Raw genomic sequence first — 17962 nt, forward strand, 5'->3', positions numbered from 1 at the left:
TCTCAATAGCAGACCTCTCATAACAAACTCTTTTCTTTTTATAGTCTTGTGTTATTAAACTCAGTGTGACTTGACAACACTTTCCTCTGTATTGCTAAAAAGGACTCTGTGCACAGAACTACAGGGTAGGTTTTCAATGCTGAGTCATCCAGAAGGTTTAGGGGTTGTTGTTGTTGTTGTTGTTTTTAAAAAATGCAAGTCATTTATTAGTGTTCATGCAATTTTAATGTAGGCCTTTCATTATTATTTTTCTGCATCTCACTTATCAAAATACTGCTGTTGGGGGGTGGACGCTCTCAAAATTGACTTTGTGGCAGCAGCTCTGAAAGTGGATCTGGCTTGTTTACATTTTCTATCTGGGGGGTTTGTTCCCCTGATAACCCCAGAGTGCATATAGGTTGCGTCCAATGCTAGTCCTAATCGGAGCAGACCTGTTGAAAGTTCAGTGGGTCTACACAGAGCATGACTTAGTTTAGGGTTGGCATGCGTCTGGAATTTCCTGGACAAAGCCTTGTTCTCAGCATCTGGGTGGAAATCACTGAAATATCTAGGAAATCCCAGACATACGGCAGCCCATGTCAGAAGTGTAGATCTTGGCAAATTTCATTAAACTGATTTTTTATTTTATTTTGCACATCTGGGTTTTCACTTTTTGAAATACGGCAATCCTGACTTAGTTGGATGCAACCCAATGTATCTTGCTTCCATTTGAAAAGCTGTGTGGTCAGAGAGTGGTTTAAAGACAAAGAACCCAAAGGAGGCTGGTTCATTAGGGTGAATGGGGCACTGCCCCAACCTACCCACCTTCTTACTTACAACCAGTGCAGGAAGTGGCACTGACTGTGAGCTTCCTCCTCCTTAGTCTCAGTGTTGCCCTTGGGGAATTAATTGGCTGTGCCTGTCCTGGGCTCCACCTCCCTTGTTTTCCCTGCCTTCTACCTTACTAGTCCCACTGGGCACCAACCATGATTGAAAGGAAGGGCTTGAAATTCCCATCAGTGGCACCTGGACAGTAAACTGAGTAGGCACAGAGCTCAACTGCTCGCAGTCTTTCTCGCTATGACGAGATATATATTGGGGAGGTATCTGTCTACAGTGGTACCTCAGGTTAAGTACTTCATTCGTTCCGTAGGTCTGTTCTTAACCTGAAACTGTTCTTAACCTGAAGCACCACTTTAGCTAATGGGGCCTCCTGCTGCCGCTGCGCCACTGGAAGACAATTTCTGTTCTCATCCTGAAGCAAAGTTCTTAACCTGAGGTAATATTTCTGGGTTAGCGGAGTCTGTAACCTGAAGCGTATGTAACCTGAAGCATATGTAACTTGAGGTACCACTGTATATAGATCTGCTAGTGCAAGAATCATAGAATCATAGAGTTGGAAGAGACCACAAGGGCCATCGAGTCCAACCCCCTGCCAAGCAGGAAACACCATCAGAGCACTCCTAAGAGAGTGACAATGAGGGGAAGCTGATGAAACTGTAGACCTGTGGGGCAGAATGAAATAGAATAAACTGCGTGAAAGAAGGGAAGAGGGGAGCCAGTGGCTCAGCAGAGCTTGAAATGCATATTCCCTGTTTTTGGGGGGAAGAGGTGGCCCCTCTGGTCCAGTGTCCTCACGTCCTTCCAAGACATTCTTGAAGTTACTTCAGTGCCTTAATTGGCTTTCATATCCCGCCCCCCCTTTCTGATTCAGTTAGCATTAACTTAAACAAATTACATGTTTTAACTAACTACTAAGTTTGGTACTCCTTTTTTAAAATCAATTCTGCATGGTCTTCAGTCAGTGTTAATAGGGTTAGAGAGTTGCTGCAGTTAAGCTCATGCCAAGTTTATTTCTGGCATAAAAAGTATGAATGAATTTTGGGGCAGGATTGTATGTCTTCCTCATGGGCTGATACAGTTTACAATTAGGGTTGCTACGTGTCCTCTTTTTCCAGAACACATCCTCTTTTTCAGGGGTAAAATTTCTGTCCGAGTGGATTTTTTAAATTTGCCAAAATGTCTCTGACTATACTTTCTGGATGAGATATTGACATAACTGGTGGATGAAGACTTGCTTTCCTCTTCTCTTCTCCTGCCCTGCTCAGCAATATATCACAGCTTCTATAGCCTACAAAGTAAAGGTAAAGGGACCCCTGACAGTTAAGTCCAGTCGCGAACATCTCTGGGGTTGTGGCGCTCATCTCGCTTTACAGGACAAGGGAGTCGGTGCTTGTCCGCTCTGCAGACAGTTTTTCCGGGTCATGTGGCCAGCATGACTAAGCCGCTTCTGGCGCAATGCAACACCGACACCAGAGCAGTGCACAGAAACACCATTTACCTTCCCGCCAGAGCAGTACCTATTTATCTACTTGTACTTTTTGGCGTGCTTTAGAACTGCTAGGTTGGCAGGAGCAGGGACCGAGCAATGGGAGCTCACCCTGTTGCGGGGATTCGAACCACCAACCTTTTGATCGGCAAGCCCAAGGCTCAGTGGTTATAGTAGGGGTATTTAAAATGAGAGTCGTCATAGCATCCAATTTTTTGCTTTTCAAAACATGGCAGCCCTATCTTATACATGGGGGCACCTTATACATGGGAAAATACAGTATAAGGAATAAAGCGGTATCTTGAGGAATCTGGTCTTGGGCTGTGTATAGCCTTATATATGAGTAGTAACACCTTAAACCTGACTCAGTAGCAAATTGGCAGCCAGTGAGCATCCTGTAAGTAAAGTACTATATGATGGCAGTAGTAGTCACAAGCAAACTAACCACTATGTCCTGCACCAACGAAGCACATTACAGTAATCCAGCCTTGAGGTTGTCAGTGCATGGACAACTACAACATTAGCAGCAAACATCTTCCCAATGTAGAACGGGTTACTTGGTATGCAACTTGTGGCTGAAGACTTGCTTTCCTCCTCTCTTCTCCTGCCTCACTCAGCAATATATCACAGCTTCTATAGCCTACGTATAGTAAAGGTAAAGGTACCCCTGCCCGTACGGGCCAGTCGTGTCCGACTCTAGGGTTGTGCGCCCATCTCACTTAGGAGGCTGGGGGCCAGCGCTGTCCGGAGACACTTCCGGGTCACGTGGCCAGCGTGACGAAACTGCTCTGGCGAGCCAGCACCAGCGCAGCACACGAAAACGCTGTTAACCTTCCCACTATAAAGCGGTGCCTATTTATCTACTTGCACTTAGGGGTGCTTTCGAACTGCTAGGTGGGCAGGAGCTGGGACCGAAAGACAGGAGCTCACCCCACCGCGGGGATTCGAACCGCCGACCATGTGATCGGCAAGCCCTAGGTGCTGAGGTTTGAGGTGTTTAAAATGAGAGTTGTCAGAGCGTCCTCTTTTTTGCTGTTCAAAATATGCCAACCCGAATCTATGTCTGTTATGAGCATTGATGTCTGCCTTGCTTGATCTGATGGAGGCATATTTTTTCCCTACCTTCACTGTCAGAGGTGGTATGCCTCTATTACCAGTTCCTGGGGTGTTCATTGCCCTTTTGGTCCTGTCTGTGGGTTTTTCCTGAACATCTGGTAACCACCATGAGAGCAGAATACAAGACCTGAGAGGTTTTTGGTCTGATCTAGCAAGGCTTTGCTTGTGTTCTTGAAAGGTAACAACCGTGTTGAGAATAGCAGTGTGTGCTAGACATCTAGGTTTCTTAGTTGAACAAAAGTTGAGCAGTATGTTTTGGCTTTTAATACATTAATAGAAATAGATCATGAAACGTGTTGGTTTTACTTTACACTGTGTGTGTTAGGCTGTGTTTGGAGGACTGTGATTTAATTTAGGGTCACAAAGTAAAATGATCTTGCATCGTTACGGGGGGGGGGGGGGGGGCGGAATGTAAGGAAACTACTTATTGCTAGATTTAATACCTGAGTACATTTTAACTAAGACACATATAGATATAAATAGATAGAGATATAAATTTCATTCCATAGTTCATCCCTGTCAGATTTGTCAGACACATCATTGAACTGGCCACTGGTTTAATTCAGATGAATGAGCAAGGCATTTTGCTATGGCCATAAACATCAATTAATTACCTCTCCTGTCTTAATTATGACGGGCTTTTATTTCTAAGTGTAGCTTGCAAGCAGGATTGAGACATAGAGATTGCTAAATCAATACAAATATCAATTAGACTCAACTTTGTGGTCCAATTAACTTCATAATGCCTCTAAACGAAGTGTGAAAACTGAACTGCTGCATTAGCATCCTTCTGCCATAGACATAGGCCAAGAACTCTGGCCCTCTGTTCGTCACATCTCCATCACAACATACACTGTGATGAAGAATCTGCTGTGGCTTGTTCAGATGGATTTCTTTACAGGCAGCAATTGGGGATCTGTAGCCCTCCAGATATTGTTGGTTTACATTTTGCATCTCACCACGGATCAGGTTGGATGGAGCTGGTGGGAACTGAAGTGCAACAGCTGTAAATCCTCCAACCAAATTTTATGCAGATGTTTGGAATCACTCCCCTCCCCTCATGATTGAGGTGTAAATTAAAAATTTAATTATAAGTTGATGCGTTGACCTAATGCTGAAGGTTCATATCACAATATCACCCTTTATAAAATGCATTGAGAGAGCAATACTTGGAATGTATTTTGACGAAAGAAGGGAGAAAGTCTGAGCACAAGTCTGAAGGAGGCAAATTTTTTAGCTACAGTCAGTACTTTTTTTCTTAAAAAAATGTTTAGGGGTACTCTCATTTTCCTACTCATGTTGAAATACTGCCCTCAATGAGGCCAAACTTAGATTCACAAAATGTTTAGGGGTATGTGTACCCCTGTGTCCCCCCAGAGAAAAACAACAACACACTAGCTACAGGTACTGATGGGAGGATGAAATCCTTGAAAAATGGGTGCTGCATTCTGAATTTAAAGTCTGTTATATGCTTTAATTCATTCAGGTTTCACTTACTTTTGTTCAGATCTGCGCAAATTCGTTTCATTTCATTTGAATATTGCATTTTAATGTTTGTTAACTCCACACTCTGCACACCTGCAGTTCAGGGAGGCAGGAAAAAATAAGCTTGAAAGACTGTGATGAGTCTTTCCAGAAGCCAATGGAAAGAGGAGCAGTGCCGTGTATTCCAGTGTCGTTGAGGCTTAGAACATGGAAGTTTCCTCAGGCTGACAAAATTTGATTTGATTTAAGGGGAGGCATAGGACAGCCACTGTAAGAACATGAAAAGAGCCCTGTCTAGCTCAACATCCTGTTCTTACAGTAGCCAACCTGATGTCTATGAGAAGGCCACAAACAGGACCTGAGCACAGTAGTGCTCGCCTACTCCCGTGATTCCCAGTGACAGGTATTCAGATGCATATTACCTCCAGCCGCGTTCCTGTTGGCATGAGTTTGACAGCAGAGCTTTTTAAACCAGTGCTGGACTATCACCTTTCAAGGATGCTGTTGTGACACCCTGCCTTTAGCAGAGTTCATCCTCCGGTCTTTTCAAACTCTACAATTCTGATCCCCAGGAACTGGCATTCGGAGGCATAATGCTTCCAACAGGTGAGGTCGAACAGAGACTGTCTCTTTAGACTGTCCCTGTAGCTGCTTGTTTTAGAAGCTATTATTTGACTGCAGGCAGTGTGTGTGTGTCTTGTGGGCTTTCTTAATGTCCTCTCTACTCCCTGCCCCCAATTTGAGCCATGCTCCATATACTGGGGCTGCCTTCTAAGTCCACTGTTGATCCTTCCCCCTCTAAGCTGAAGATGAGAGTGCTATCCTACTTTTTGTGTGTGTGGCAGAGGGTGTGATTCACTCATTGGAATAGAACCCATTTGTATTGTTCCTGAATTCTCTGAAGATATTTTTAGATGCCACCAGTCAAAAATATTATTCCCTTAACAGCCTGTTTACAAGGCTTGTGTACTGCTGCTTTTTTGCTTGTTTAACTGCTTAATTGCTGGGTTTGGGCTGCGATTCGTGGAAGTAGGACAGCGACCCAACCCAGTTGCTGAAGTGCAATGCAGTTGCATCTGAAAGTGAGCAGATCTCAGTAAGGTCATTCCCACTGTGTTTTCAAGGTTGTTGCAGGGTGTGGGGGGGAGACGAGCTGAAAGCTGCAGCAAACTGTGAACACAGAACACCTTAGCTGGATTACCAGATGGAGCTGGTTGACAGCTGTTCCTCGCAGAGGGAAGCATTCACCACCCCACAGAGCCCATTGCTCAGCACATGCTCTACTATGGCCCTTCCTCAGTTTTGGGGAATCTCAAGTGGGGCAGTGCTGTTGCCCTCATGTCCCTGAAATCACCTCATCCCTTACATACCCAATTGATCACTGCAGATACCACTTGATCAGGTGTTCCATCCTGTACAAGAGAGGAACATGGGGCTTGCAGTGTGATGGCGCCTGCCCTTGGGAATTCCCTTCTGTTAAATATTAGACAGGTGCCATCTCTGTTGTCTTTTTGACACCTACTGAAGACCTTCCTCTTACGACAAGCCTTTTAAAGTAGAGAACTTCCCCAGCCTGTATCTGTGTTGGAATTGTCTTCATCTGTTCTCCTGATGTCTGTTGATCTCAAGATCCAACCAGCTTCAGCCCATGCCATGCCAAATCCTGGCCAATGCAGCCATTGGATTCCAATTGAGGTTCAGTGGAACCAGGAGTGAAGCTTACCCAGCAAAAGCTGCACACAGCTCATTGTAACTGAACTGAACCAGTCAGTTTGTTAATGAACAAAGCCTAATGGCATTATTAAACAGTATGAAATGGAATTACGAAGAGTTATAGAATTCACAGGAAAGGAAACAAAGTTACACATTATGAAATTTAAAACAGCTTAAAGCAATTGGATATAATGTGCAAATGGAACTAATAAATAGCATTGGCAAAGCAATCAATCAGAGTAAATGGCATAATCTCCTCCTAACAACTTCCAGACCATCTAGTAGTAAAACAGTTCTACGTTCCCTTTCATATTAGATCAATAAAATTCACAATTGCCAGTTTGGGGAAAGCTTGTAGTCTTCTGCTTGAGCAAAGCACGTGAAGTTTTTTACCATTACTTTCATCACCTGTGTGGGCAGATCTGCCTAATGAATTACCATGGGGAGGGGCGGTGAGCAACTGGGACCCCTGTTGTACCAGTGGCTCTCCATGCAGAGCCCTTTAACACACTTCTGTGCTGCTTTTCCAAAGCATGATATGCTTTTGCCTTTGTTTAGGTTTGATGCCCACAGTGGCTACATAAAAAGCAAGATGTGGGTGTTTGAGGGGGGAGAGGTCCCAGGAAACGGATGAGCGGAAGAGAACAGAGCCTAGGAGCAGCACAAGTAAAACTGGGGTGGCTGCACTTAGAGCCAGAGGGGAAATATAATCATAGAACCGTAGATTTGGAAGGGATCCCGAGGATCATCTATTCCAACCCCTTCCAATGCAGGAATATGCAGCTGTCCCATATGGGGATCGAACCTGCAACCTTGGCATTATCAGCAGCACACTCTAAAATTAATTGATTCTTTGGGGTGACCCTCAAGTAAGGGAACTTTGCAGAATTGCATGATCAGGTGAAGGGAACTACTAGGCTTATATTATTATTATTATTATTATTATTATTATTATTATTATTATTTCTATACTACCCTTCATCCGAGGATCACAGGGCAGTTTACAGCCTAAAAACACATATACATAGTATAGCAACAAACAGAAACAATACCCCTCTCCCAGTTTCAAAGGCCATAGATTGTTTAATTAGCCAAAGGAGAAGAGGAATGCTTTCACTTGATGCCTAAAGATATTCAGTGAAGGTGCCAAGTGAACCGCCCTGGGGTGAGTATTTCACAAGTGGGGAGCCACCACAGAAAAGGCTTCCTCTCATTGTTGCCACCCTCAGATGATGATCACAGGGTCCAGGTCAGATCATGTGGGGAGAGGTGGTCCTTGAGGTTTTATGGTCCTGAGCCATTTAAGGCTTTATGGGTCAAAACCAAGTGGATGTAGGAAAGCCCTACACCTTGGAAATTAAAATAGAAATGGGGTCCTGTGATGAGAAGGGGATTTCCAGGCCGTGGCAGTAAGGGTCTCACGAAGAAATCTCTGAGGCCACTTGGTGTTCAGAGGGTCCTAGGAAGCTGAGGATGGATATAGGTGACATGCGAGTTCATTCTGCCTCAGATTCCAATCTGAATGCTAGTTTAACTAGAAGAATTTCCAAAATTAATTCCAAAATTGATGTAGAGATTTCTATGCCTTTCAATCCCTTTTATTCTTTTATTCTTTTTTGCACCATTTCCCTCTTACTGATGTTCTAATTATGAAACACTGCCAGGGAAACAAAGCAATCAGGATGTGATTGTATGTGTGATTATATCAATATTCCTTCCGGGTGTCATTTTGCCTGCGAGCATTTTGCGAGAGCGCATGTGAGCATCAGTTAAAGACTGAACAAACCCAACCTTGATGTGATTGTGTGCATTCACCAGACACTCAGCCATGCTTGCCTCTTCACCTGCTACAGAGTAAAGGGCTCTTATGTACCCAGGTTCAGTGCACTGGTAAGTCAAACACAAAATGACGTCCATAGTGGATTTGTGTTTAATCATTGTTTGCAGGGCTGTCAATCTTTTAATAGGTACTTGTTGGTTTGGTATGTGTAAGGCTGTAGGAAATGGCAGCTGGTTCCCTTCAGCTATGTTTTAATACAAAGGGTACTCCGGTTGCTAAGAGACCAGTACTTCAGGTTTGGACCTATTCATGCATACTGGATCGCTTATCTTGGTGAATTGGATGTTGACAGGACTGACGTCAGAAATAATAGTTGGGGGCAGGACAGAGATAACGAGTGGGAGCTGCAACAAAATGTTACTGTGTACAGGATTTCAGGCACAATCTTCCATTTCCACCTGGTTTTCTATTCCCAAACAAGCAGCTAGCACTCCAAAACCAGTGAACATGCTCAGACTCTCTTGGCTGTTTTAAACATACTTCTGCAAACCATTGTGATTTCTCAAGCCTGCTGATAACTTCCTCTTGTCTTCAGGGATGATAAGTAGCAGCCTGAGCATTGGAAATAATGGAACTCAGGTTACCTGATCTCCCGTTTCTAGAAGGAGGAAGAATAATCTTTTTCAAATATATGTGCACTCTGCTGTTTCAGTGTGAGCGTTTCTGTTCCTTAGTGGATTGGAGGTGGAGGTGGTGGTTTAATTTGTGCTGTGCTTGGAGTCCTCAACCATGCTATTTTCCTAATTAAAACAGGATAAGGCAGGCAAGCGATTATACATTCCTTGTTGTACAACAGTGGAAATGTCTCTTATCAGGGGTGCGGGGGAAATCACAGAAGGGCTGCAGCTCAGTGGCAGAGCCACTGCTTTTCAAGCAGAAGGTCCTGGGTTCAATCCCTCACATCTCCAGGTAGGGCTGGCAGAGAGACATGTGCCCCAAAACTGCCAGTCCGTGTACATAATACTGAGATAGATGGACTTAATGGTCTGATTTGGTAGAAGAAGAAGAGGAGGAGGAGGAGGAGGAGGAGGAGGAGTTTGGACTTGATATCCCGCCTTTCACTTCCCTTAAGGAGTCTCAAAGTGGCTAACAATCTTCTTTCCCTTCCTCCTCCACAACAAACACTCTGTGAGGTGAGTGAGGCTGAGAGACTTCAGAGAAGTGTGACTAGCCCAAGGTCACCCAGCAGCTGCATGTGGAGGAGCAGGGAAGCGAATCTGGTTCACCAGATTACAAGTCCACCTCTCTTAACCACTACACCACACTGGTGTAGATAAGGCAGCTTCCTGTGTTCTTACAGTATTTGAGGGAGCTGAAGTTTCTGGGCACTTCCATGCAAATGGTGTGCTTGCATTGCATCATGGAATCAATTATGCAGGGTGGGGCTTACCTGCCCGTGCCCCAAAAATATTTTATTCAAGTTGGCACCCCTGTCTGTTGTCCTTTTAGCTGGGTGTTCACAGGACAACATATCAGCACCCAGAAAATGAGCATAGGCATGAGCAAACCTGTCATTTTTTGTTTCTCTTAGTTTCTCATTTTCCCCCAATCTAAAATTCAGTTCTCCACTTTCCACATCAGTTTGTGCATATTAGGAGAAATTGCATTTTTTTAAAAAAAGCATGTGAGGAGAAATTCACACTAACATGCTGGTGAATTTCAGATGAAAATGCTGAGAACTGAATTTAGGATTTGGAAAACGAGAAACTCAGAGAAACAACAATTGACAGATTTCTCTGTTCTTTTATTTGAGCTAAGAACTGCATCAGAACATTTTGGAAAGGCAAAAACTGAGTAGATCACTAAAATCAATCTGCACGCAAGTTTGAGTGGTGCGGATTGAGCCAGTTTGTATCTAGCAGTGTGGCAGAAAGCAATTCTTTCTCAGCAATTTCATTTGGAATCGGGACTCATTAAATTCTTTGGAAAATATCTGTCAGGCGAGTGCCAACCTTAAGGTTTCAGAGCCTGGTTTTGCGGCTGTTTCTCAGCATTGAGAGAATATTCCAAGAAAGATGTTAGACAGATGGGCAGTGCTGCCTAACCCAGAAAAACATTGTAAATAATACATAGTGTTTTCTTCCAGTTTTATGTCTCTCCCCACCCTTGCCACCAGCCATAGTTACAGTTATGGCTGTTGGAGAGAAACTGGTCATGTGAAGTGATACTTTTACTGCCTCCTCACAAAATTCATTCTGTGGAAATGACAGAGAGCGTGCAATGCTTTCATGGGGACTGCTGTGCTGTCTGAACTGTTTATGCTGACTGGTAGTGCCTCTCCAAGTTTTGAGATAGGATTCTTTCCTAGCCCTACCTGAAAATTCTGCGGATTGAACCTTGGACCTGCTGCATGCAAACAGATGTTCACCCACCGAACTACCTCCCTTCCTAATTGTCTCTGCTTGCCAATAGCAATTCCCTATCACTGGTAAATCATTGCACTCGTGAATGCCCTGATTTTATTTTACAGTGGTACCTTGGTTCTCAAATTTAATCCGTTCCGGAAGTCCGTTCCAAAACCAAAGCATTCCAAAACCAAGGTGTGCTTTCCCATAGAAGGTAATGCAAAATGGATTATTCCATTCCAGATTTTTAAAAATGACCCCTAAAACAGCAATTTAACATGAATACTATCTAACAAGACCATTGTTCCAGAAAATGAAAGCAGTAAACAATGTACTGCAGTCACACAATCAATCATTCAGTAGCTGAACTAGGTTCCACACAGTCACAAAAACAAAACAAAAAGAGTCGCAAAAACAAAAATGCAAAATAAATAGCAAAAACAGCATAACACTCAAAACGGAGCACATTCGGCTTCCGAAAAAGCTTCGCAAACTGGAACACTAACTTCCAGTTTTACAGTGTTTGGGTTCCAAGTTGTCTGAGTACCAAGGCGTTTGAGAACCAAGGTATCACTGTATTTTATTTTCACCTCTATCACACTTTTATATGTTGGTGTGGATTTCACTTTGTCATTCTTTAGGTTCCAGATTCTTCCCCAGAGAGCGCCCACAAGTTAAATCCCTTGCCTATGGCACAAGGAGGTGAAATCTCTTGGGTCATACCCTGAGACTTGGCAGCCTTGACATATTAGAAAAAAAGGGATGCTTTTGTTTGGGCCAGCAGAGTCCCTAGTTTACTAGAAACATTGGACCGAGTCTCTAGGTTCTGTTTTGAAGCCTAAACTCTGTCACGAAGAGCATGTTCTGCCAGACTCCTTCAAAAGCTGCAGCCGTGACTCAACCCAAGCCCACTCTCTGCTCTAAACATGATATTGAGCCCTGGTAGGAAATCATCAAAGCCCTTGCAGGCTGTGGAGCTAAACAAGAGCTTCCCTATGGGCATTTTGAAAATCCGAGATACTTCTTAAACAAGCCAGAACAACGCTAAATCATTGACACACACAGCCAATAATCATGACCAGATTGCAAGATAATTGTTCCCCATAAGCAGTTTTAATGAGTGAAGACAGAGCTCCCAAACTCCACTGATTTGAATTTTTCATTATTGTTTGGCTTCCCTTGAAAATGCTCAAGGAACCTCAAGTTGCTTTTTCAAGGCATGGTAGCTTTCAAATCGACATTGCTTGGGGAAGCAATGGAGGCTTCCCTTGCAATATGACGATGGCCCAAGGCTACGATGTGTGTCATGAGTCTCAAGGCATCACATGGAATGCCAGGTAGAAATGGATGAGGAGGTGAAAGAGGAGGATGAAATGGGGGGAGAACAGTTAACAGAGCCCAGAGGAAGTGGGTACTTCCTAAATCCTCCTCCTTAGTCTATGAAAATCTGGGGAGCAGGGAGATAAGTCTTTACTTGGCACCAAGAAAATACCCTCTCTCTTGCCTCCAAGCCCCCCTCAGTGGATGGGCTGGGGGCTGGGGAAAGGCCTCCGAAGACCCAGGGTATGTTCACATCGAGAAGAATTCCAGAAGAGATTACCGTATTTTTCGCTCTATAGGACGCACTTTTCCCCCTCCAAAAATTAAGGGGAAATGTGTGCGTGTCCTATGGAGCGAATGCAGGCTCCTTGCCTTCAGCGATAGCAACACAAAGCCTCTGAAGTGCAGAGGGAGCGCTCCCACTGCGCTCCGCAGGCTTCAGGTTCCTTTCGCTGAAGCCAGGAGAGGAAGACTCTCTTGGCTTCAGCAGAGAGGGAGAGCTGCGCAGCGCCCCTTCAGCCAAGCAGGAGGAGAAATAGAAGGGGCTCCGTTTCTCCTGCCGCTTTGCTGAAGGGGTGCTGAGCAGAGAGGGGGAGAATTTTTTTTCTTGTTCTCCCCCTCTAAAACAAGGAGCGTCCTATGGTCCAGTGAGTCCTATAGAGTGAAAAATGTTATCATTATCAAAGGAAACCCTTCTCAATTTGCAGTTTGGAGGGTAGATGTAAGGAGACCGGGGGTTTTGGTGGTGCTCTCATACCATCTATGCAATAGTTTTCTAGGGACATTTGCATGGAAACTGACTAGGACTTGTTTGTCTCTACCTTTAAAGAGCACAATGATTTTAATTCCCTTATTTGGTGGTCATAGTCCCTGTCTTTGCTTGCTGCTTTTTGCTCCTTTGACTAGTACAACTGAATTTATTACTTTCGGTCACAGACCAGTTCCAGCTTACATACAGTATCAGGGAAGTCATAAAACACGATAGGGATATATTTTAATTTGCAATTGGGTATTACAGGGACAATACAGATATAGCAGCAGTTAAAATATATGTTAAATCTTAATCACTAAAATATAACCTAAAATTGTCATTTAAGGCCTTTGACTAGTATTATGCTTTATTCTGTTGGTTATTTTATATTTGAGTTTTATGCTGGGTTGGGTTTTTAACTTTCTTTGTGGATCTGGGGTGGGTTTTGTGGATTATGGCGATATGTTTCCTTTTTGTATGATGCCTTCAGAACTTGTTTAATGAACAAATATAAGTAATAAAAAAAGTGGGGGGACATGTGGGAGGGTGTTTTGGTTCATTCATACACCATTAAGCCATTGAACACATCTGTGTTTTCAAGCCAATAATATTTGGACAATTGGGGAGCAGGCCTTGAACCCAACCTGCTGTACTATATTCACCTTCAAGTTCTTGGAACTGAAAGCTTGCTTTAAACATGTTTGGTCTCTCTCACCCAGTGAAACCTTTTTCATCTTGATCTCGAGGACTCGCTCAAGAGATGGAAGAGTGCCACTGTTCCGAGCTAAGAACTTAACCAAGGGAGCGTATGGGTTTGACTCCCACGGGAAATATGGCTCTGTTGAATTGCATCTCGTTATTCCATTGCATCTGCGTGTTCTGCCACAGAGTTGCCAATCTCCTTTCCTAGAGAGAGAGAGAAGAGACTGCGAAGCAATCTGTTTTATTAGTCTTATATATCAAAGATGGGGGGTTTATTTTGACAACTTATGTGTTTAGTGTACCTCCTCCTTCTATGGCCTTGAGCACATGGTTAACTTCCAGATTGACTCTGCTTACCAAACATGCTGCCTTCCTGATCTGTAGCAAGCAATTGAGATGAGTTTCTGTTGTCGTTATGAACAACTTTTAAGCATTTCCCAATCTGGTGCTCTCTGGATGCTTTGGGCTACAGCTACCATCACTGTCAGTCAGCATGGCCAGTCATCAGGGACAATCAACCCACTCTCTCATCATTTAGAAAAACTTCCTTCATTTGGCTCCCTGAATGCTGCTGGTGTTCACTATTTGTAACCAGCTACTGGCTTGAAAGTATTGTTATAATTATTATTACCCACCCCTCACCGCAACGAGAATTCAAAATTAAAAACAGTTAAAACAGAGTACAGTCACAGTAATTGAGTGGTCACTGAAACCACACATCTCAGGTGTCAAAGAGGTGTGTCTTGAGCATTTGCCAAAAGTTGTATATAGTGGTACCTCGTTTTACATACACTTCAGGTTACAGACTCTGCTAACCCAGAAATAGTGCTTCAGGTTAAGAACTTTGCTTCAGGATGAGAACAGAAAACGTGCTCCAGCAGCGTGGCAGCAGCAGGAGGCCCCATTAGCTAAAGTGGTGCTTCAGGTTAAGAACAGTTTCAGGTTAAGAACAGACCTCCGGAACGAATTAAGTACTTAACCCGAGGTACCACTGTAGGAAAGAAATCAGAAACCCTTTGTGGGAAGGTTATTTCAGAACTTAGGGACTGCCACAGGTAATGCTGTCTTCTTGGCCAACACCACCGGAACGTCTGAGGGAAGTGGACCAACAAAGAGGACCCTTTCTTCTAATCTCCACCCCTGGGAATCCCCCCTGCCTTATTTTTGATTGAGAAAGTAATCCTAAAGGAATTCAGTGCACAATATTTCTCTCCCTTCACTGCAGAAATCCGCGAAGCTTTCCGAGTACTGGATCGCGATGGCAATGGCTTCATTTCCAAACAAGAGCTGGGGATGGCAATGCGCTCCTTGGGATACATGCCTAGCGAGGTGGAACTGGCAATTATCATGCAGCGCCTTGACATGGATGGTGAGTCCTCTTTGCTTTCATCATGGTTTTATGTCATGGGGGAGGGGAGGGCTGTAGTGCCTTTGCATTCTTCACATCATTTCCATGCAGAAAGTCCCAGGTACCATCTTCTGGTGCAGATGAGAAAGACCACTGTTTGAAACCCTGGAGAGCTAGATGGACCAAAGGTCTGGCTTGATCTAGGTTCTCCATCATTTGTGGAGAGGGTATCTGGTTGAAGGAATTGTGGGGTGGATAGCAAGGGAAGCAACTGGCTTTGGGGAAACAACCAAGCTTAGGAAATCCATGAGTGAAGTGAGATGAGAATTAGCATAACATGATTTTCTCCATGATGCTTATGTCTGTTCAAACTTCTAGAAACAATGCCTGAAGCTGCTCAAACTTTTATCATGCTTACAATGAAACTCTTCATATCTAGGATTAAACTATTGATTCCAGTTTACTTAATCTGGTGTCCTTTCTACATAGTATGTTTGTCCTCTAGTTTCTCTCTGCATATACCGTGTTCAGTATATGAAGCTTCACAAATGTTCACAGAGGACGTAACCTCCATCTGCCCAAAATTTAGCAGTCCATTCCCTACAATGGAATACTCCCCTAATATCAAGTGTATGTAGAAGCAAAGGAGAAAAAATGCTGAGAGCAGTGGTGCCCATTAGAAGTGGTTGGGCAGAAGACAGAGAGGCCAACAGTAGGTGGAACCAGAGCCAGTGACAGGTGGAGAGAACCAATGATGGGCAGAGTCAAAACATTCTAGTTTTTCCCCCATCCTCCTCCCTGTTGAGTTCTCCCAGGGGCAGCACTGAGACTAAGGAGGATGGAGTAGACAGCCAGGACCACCCCCAGGTGGATTATAAGTAAGACGGCAGGCAGGTGGGCTTGGAAGAAAGATGACTGAAGTTGGTGGGACAGCTCCCCATTTGCCTTTATGAACCAGTCTCCACTGGCTGAGAAATCTCTGACCAGATATTTCACTTCTTTCATTTTCTTGCTTAGTCTATGTAGATGTGGAGGTCTCAGTCTATCATGGGAGCTAGGCTGGTGAAGGAGGAATGGAATGAGTTATAATAAATTACACTCTGAAGAAATCTACTGGAATAATTGGACTTAAGTTAGTCTTGTCCATTAATTTCAATAGGTCACCTCTTGAGTAGGAATAACATTGATAAAGGGGGGGGGGAGAGAAGCATAGGGTTGCAGACATTTTTTCAACCTAAATTTTGCTAAATAGTGGTAATTATAGGATCTTTTGATTATGAGTGCCACAATATATTGGTGCATTTATTTCCCACTGAATTGGAGCGGGCAGGGGGCAGGAGCAGGAATTTAGACCAAAGTAGCTATTTTCTATTGCAAAACATTTGCGTCCATCCATTCGGCAAACAGGAAAAGCTAATGGGGGTGCAGATGGTTCGATGCATGCTGTAGGTGACAAACATACCAATCCATGCTGATTACTCTGTGCTCATTTCCAAGTACAACTCATTCGTTTTTGACAAACAGTTTCCACTGGCCTCAGGTGTTGCTTGGTAGATTCATACATCTGCTTAGCTATGGTGCTTTAGGTTTTGTAATGGAATTGGAAGTTTCATAACAGAATTGCCTTTCATCTCCCTTTGGTTCTGCAGTATGATGTATGAGCTCTCCTTCAGGTTGGGTTAGATGACTGGGACTAATTTTATATTAACTGTACTGACTATTCCACCATGTCCAGGCTCAAATCAAGGTGCTGGTTTCACTTGTTCAATGATATATGTCATCCTTCAGCCATCTGTTTCCCAGGAAGGTTTGCAAGGAGATAATTTTATTTTCTTTCTTTAACATGTTTATTACCTGCCCTTCTCCATGCAGTCCTGGGATGGGGCACATACAGAATCAACATAACATATTAAAATTCAAAACTGAACAACCATCAGATGAAATAGATCTGCCGAGGGGAGGGTCATTTTTTAAAATCTTCCTTTCATTTTCCACCATCAAAGGCCTGGAGCAAAAAGGTATGGTAGTTGACCCAGCAACTGGAGGCTTGCAATGTCTTGAGACGGGTAACCTTGAAGAAGGCAGCATTCAGCAAACTGGAAGCCATCACATGCAATGTCACCTCAATCAAAATTGCCCCTTGCACACCACAGGGCAGTGGTACTGCTAAGAGGGTCTCCCTTGCAGATCTTTATATCTGAACAGCTCTGTGTGGGTGAAGCTGCTCCTTCAGATATCTGGAGCACAAGTCATTCAGTCCATGCATCCATCCATCTCTTTGGTATGGGCAGTGACCAGTATTCAAAAATAAACATTGTCCAAATATATAAAACCACACCAAACAAAATAGAGCACCATGAGAAACTGATTGCTGCTTCCAGTAGCATCTTAGAGACCAACTAAGTTAGTTATTGGTATGAGCTTTCATGTGTAGCGCTGTGGGTTAAACCACAAAGCCTAGAACTTGCTGATCAGAAGGTTGGCGGTTCGAATCCCCACGACGGGGTGAGCCGCCATTGCTTGGTCCCTGCTCCTGCCAACCTAGCAGTTCGAAAGCACATCAAAATGCAAGTAGATAAATAGGTACCACTCCGGTGGGAAGGTAAACGGTGTTTCCGTGCTCTGCTCTGGTTCGCCAGAAGCGGCTTAGTCATGCTGGCCACAAGACCTGGAAGCTGTACACTGGCTCCCTTGGCCAATAAAGTGAGATGAGCGCCACAACCCCAGAGTCGGCCATGACTGGACCTAATGGTCAGGGGTCCCTTTACCTAGGTGATGAAAAGGACACAGCATACAGATGGAGGGGGAAATGGGACCTTAATGGCAGGTCCTGCCTCTGACTTCTGCTTTCTGAATCCAGTGCTCCAATTATTCAGGGTGGGCAGAATGTGAAATCACTATTGCCTCCTGTGAAATCACTAATGCCTCCTAAGAACTCCTATTTGGAATTCTTAGTAACATTTCAGCTTTAAGTGGGAATATTGTAAGACCCAGAGAACAATAGCCAGGTATTTATAAATAAAACAATTCTCTA

General features: G+C 43.9%; 1 protein-coding gene across 4 annotated transcripts in view; it reads left to right on the forward strand.

Moving 5' to 3' along the window:
* The window catches only part of CALN1 (calneuron 1), a 140069-nt gene that overhangs the window by 88622 nt on the left and 33485 nt on the right, over positions 1 to 17962 (forward strand). For all 4 annotated transcript variants that reach the window (XM_079955857.1, XM_079955858.1, XM_079955859.1 and 1 more), the window contains one exon: positions 14806 to 14949. In XM_079955857.1, coding sequence (XP_079811983.1) covers positions 14806 to 14949 — 144 coding nt within the window. The remainder of the gene's footprint in view (positions 1 to 14805; positions 14950 to 17962) is intronic.

Source organism: Podarcis cretensis (assembly GCF_951804945.1).
Source record: "Podarcis cretensis genome assembly, chromosome: 15".
NCBI lineage: Eukaryota > Metazoa > Chordata > Lepidosauria > Squamata > Lacertidae > Podarcis > Podarcis cretensis.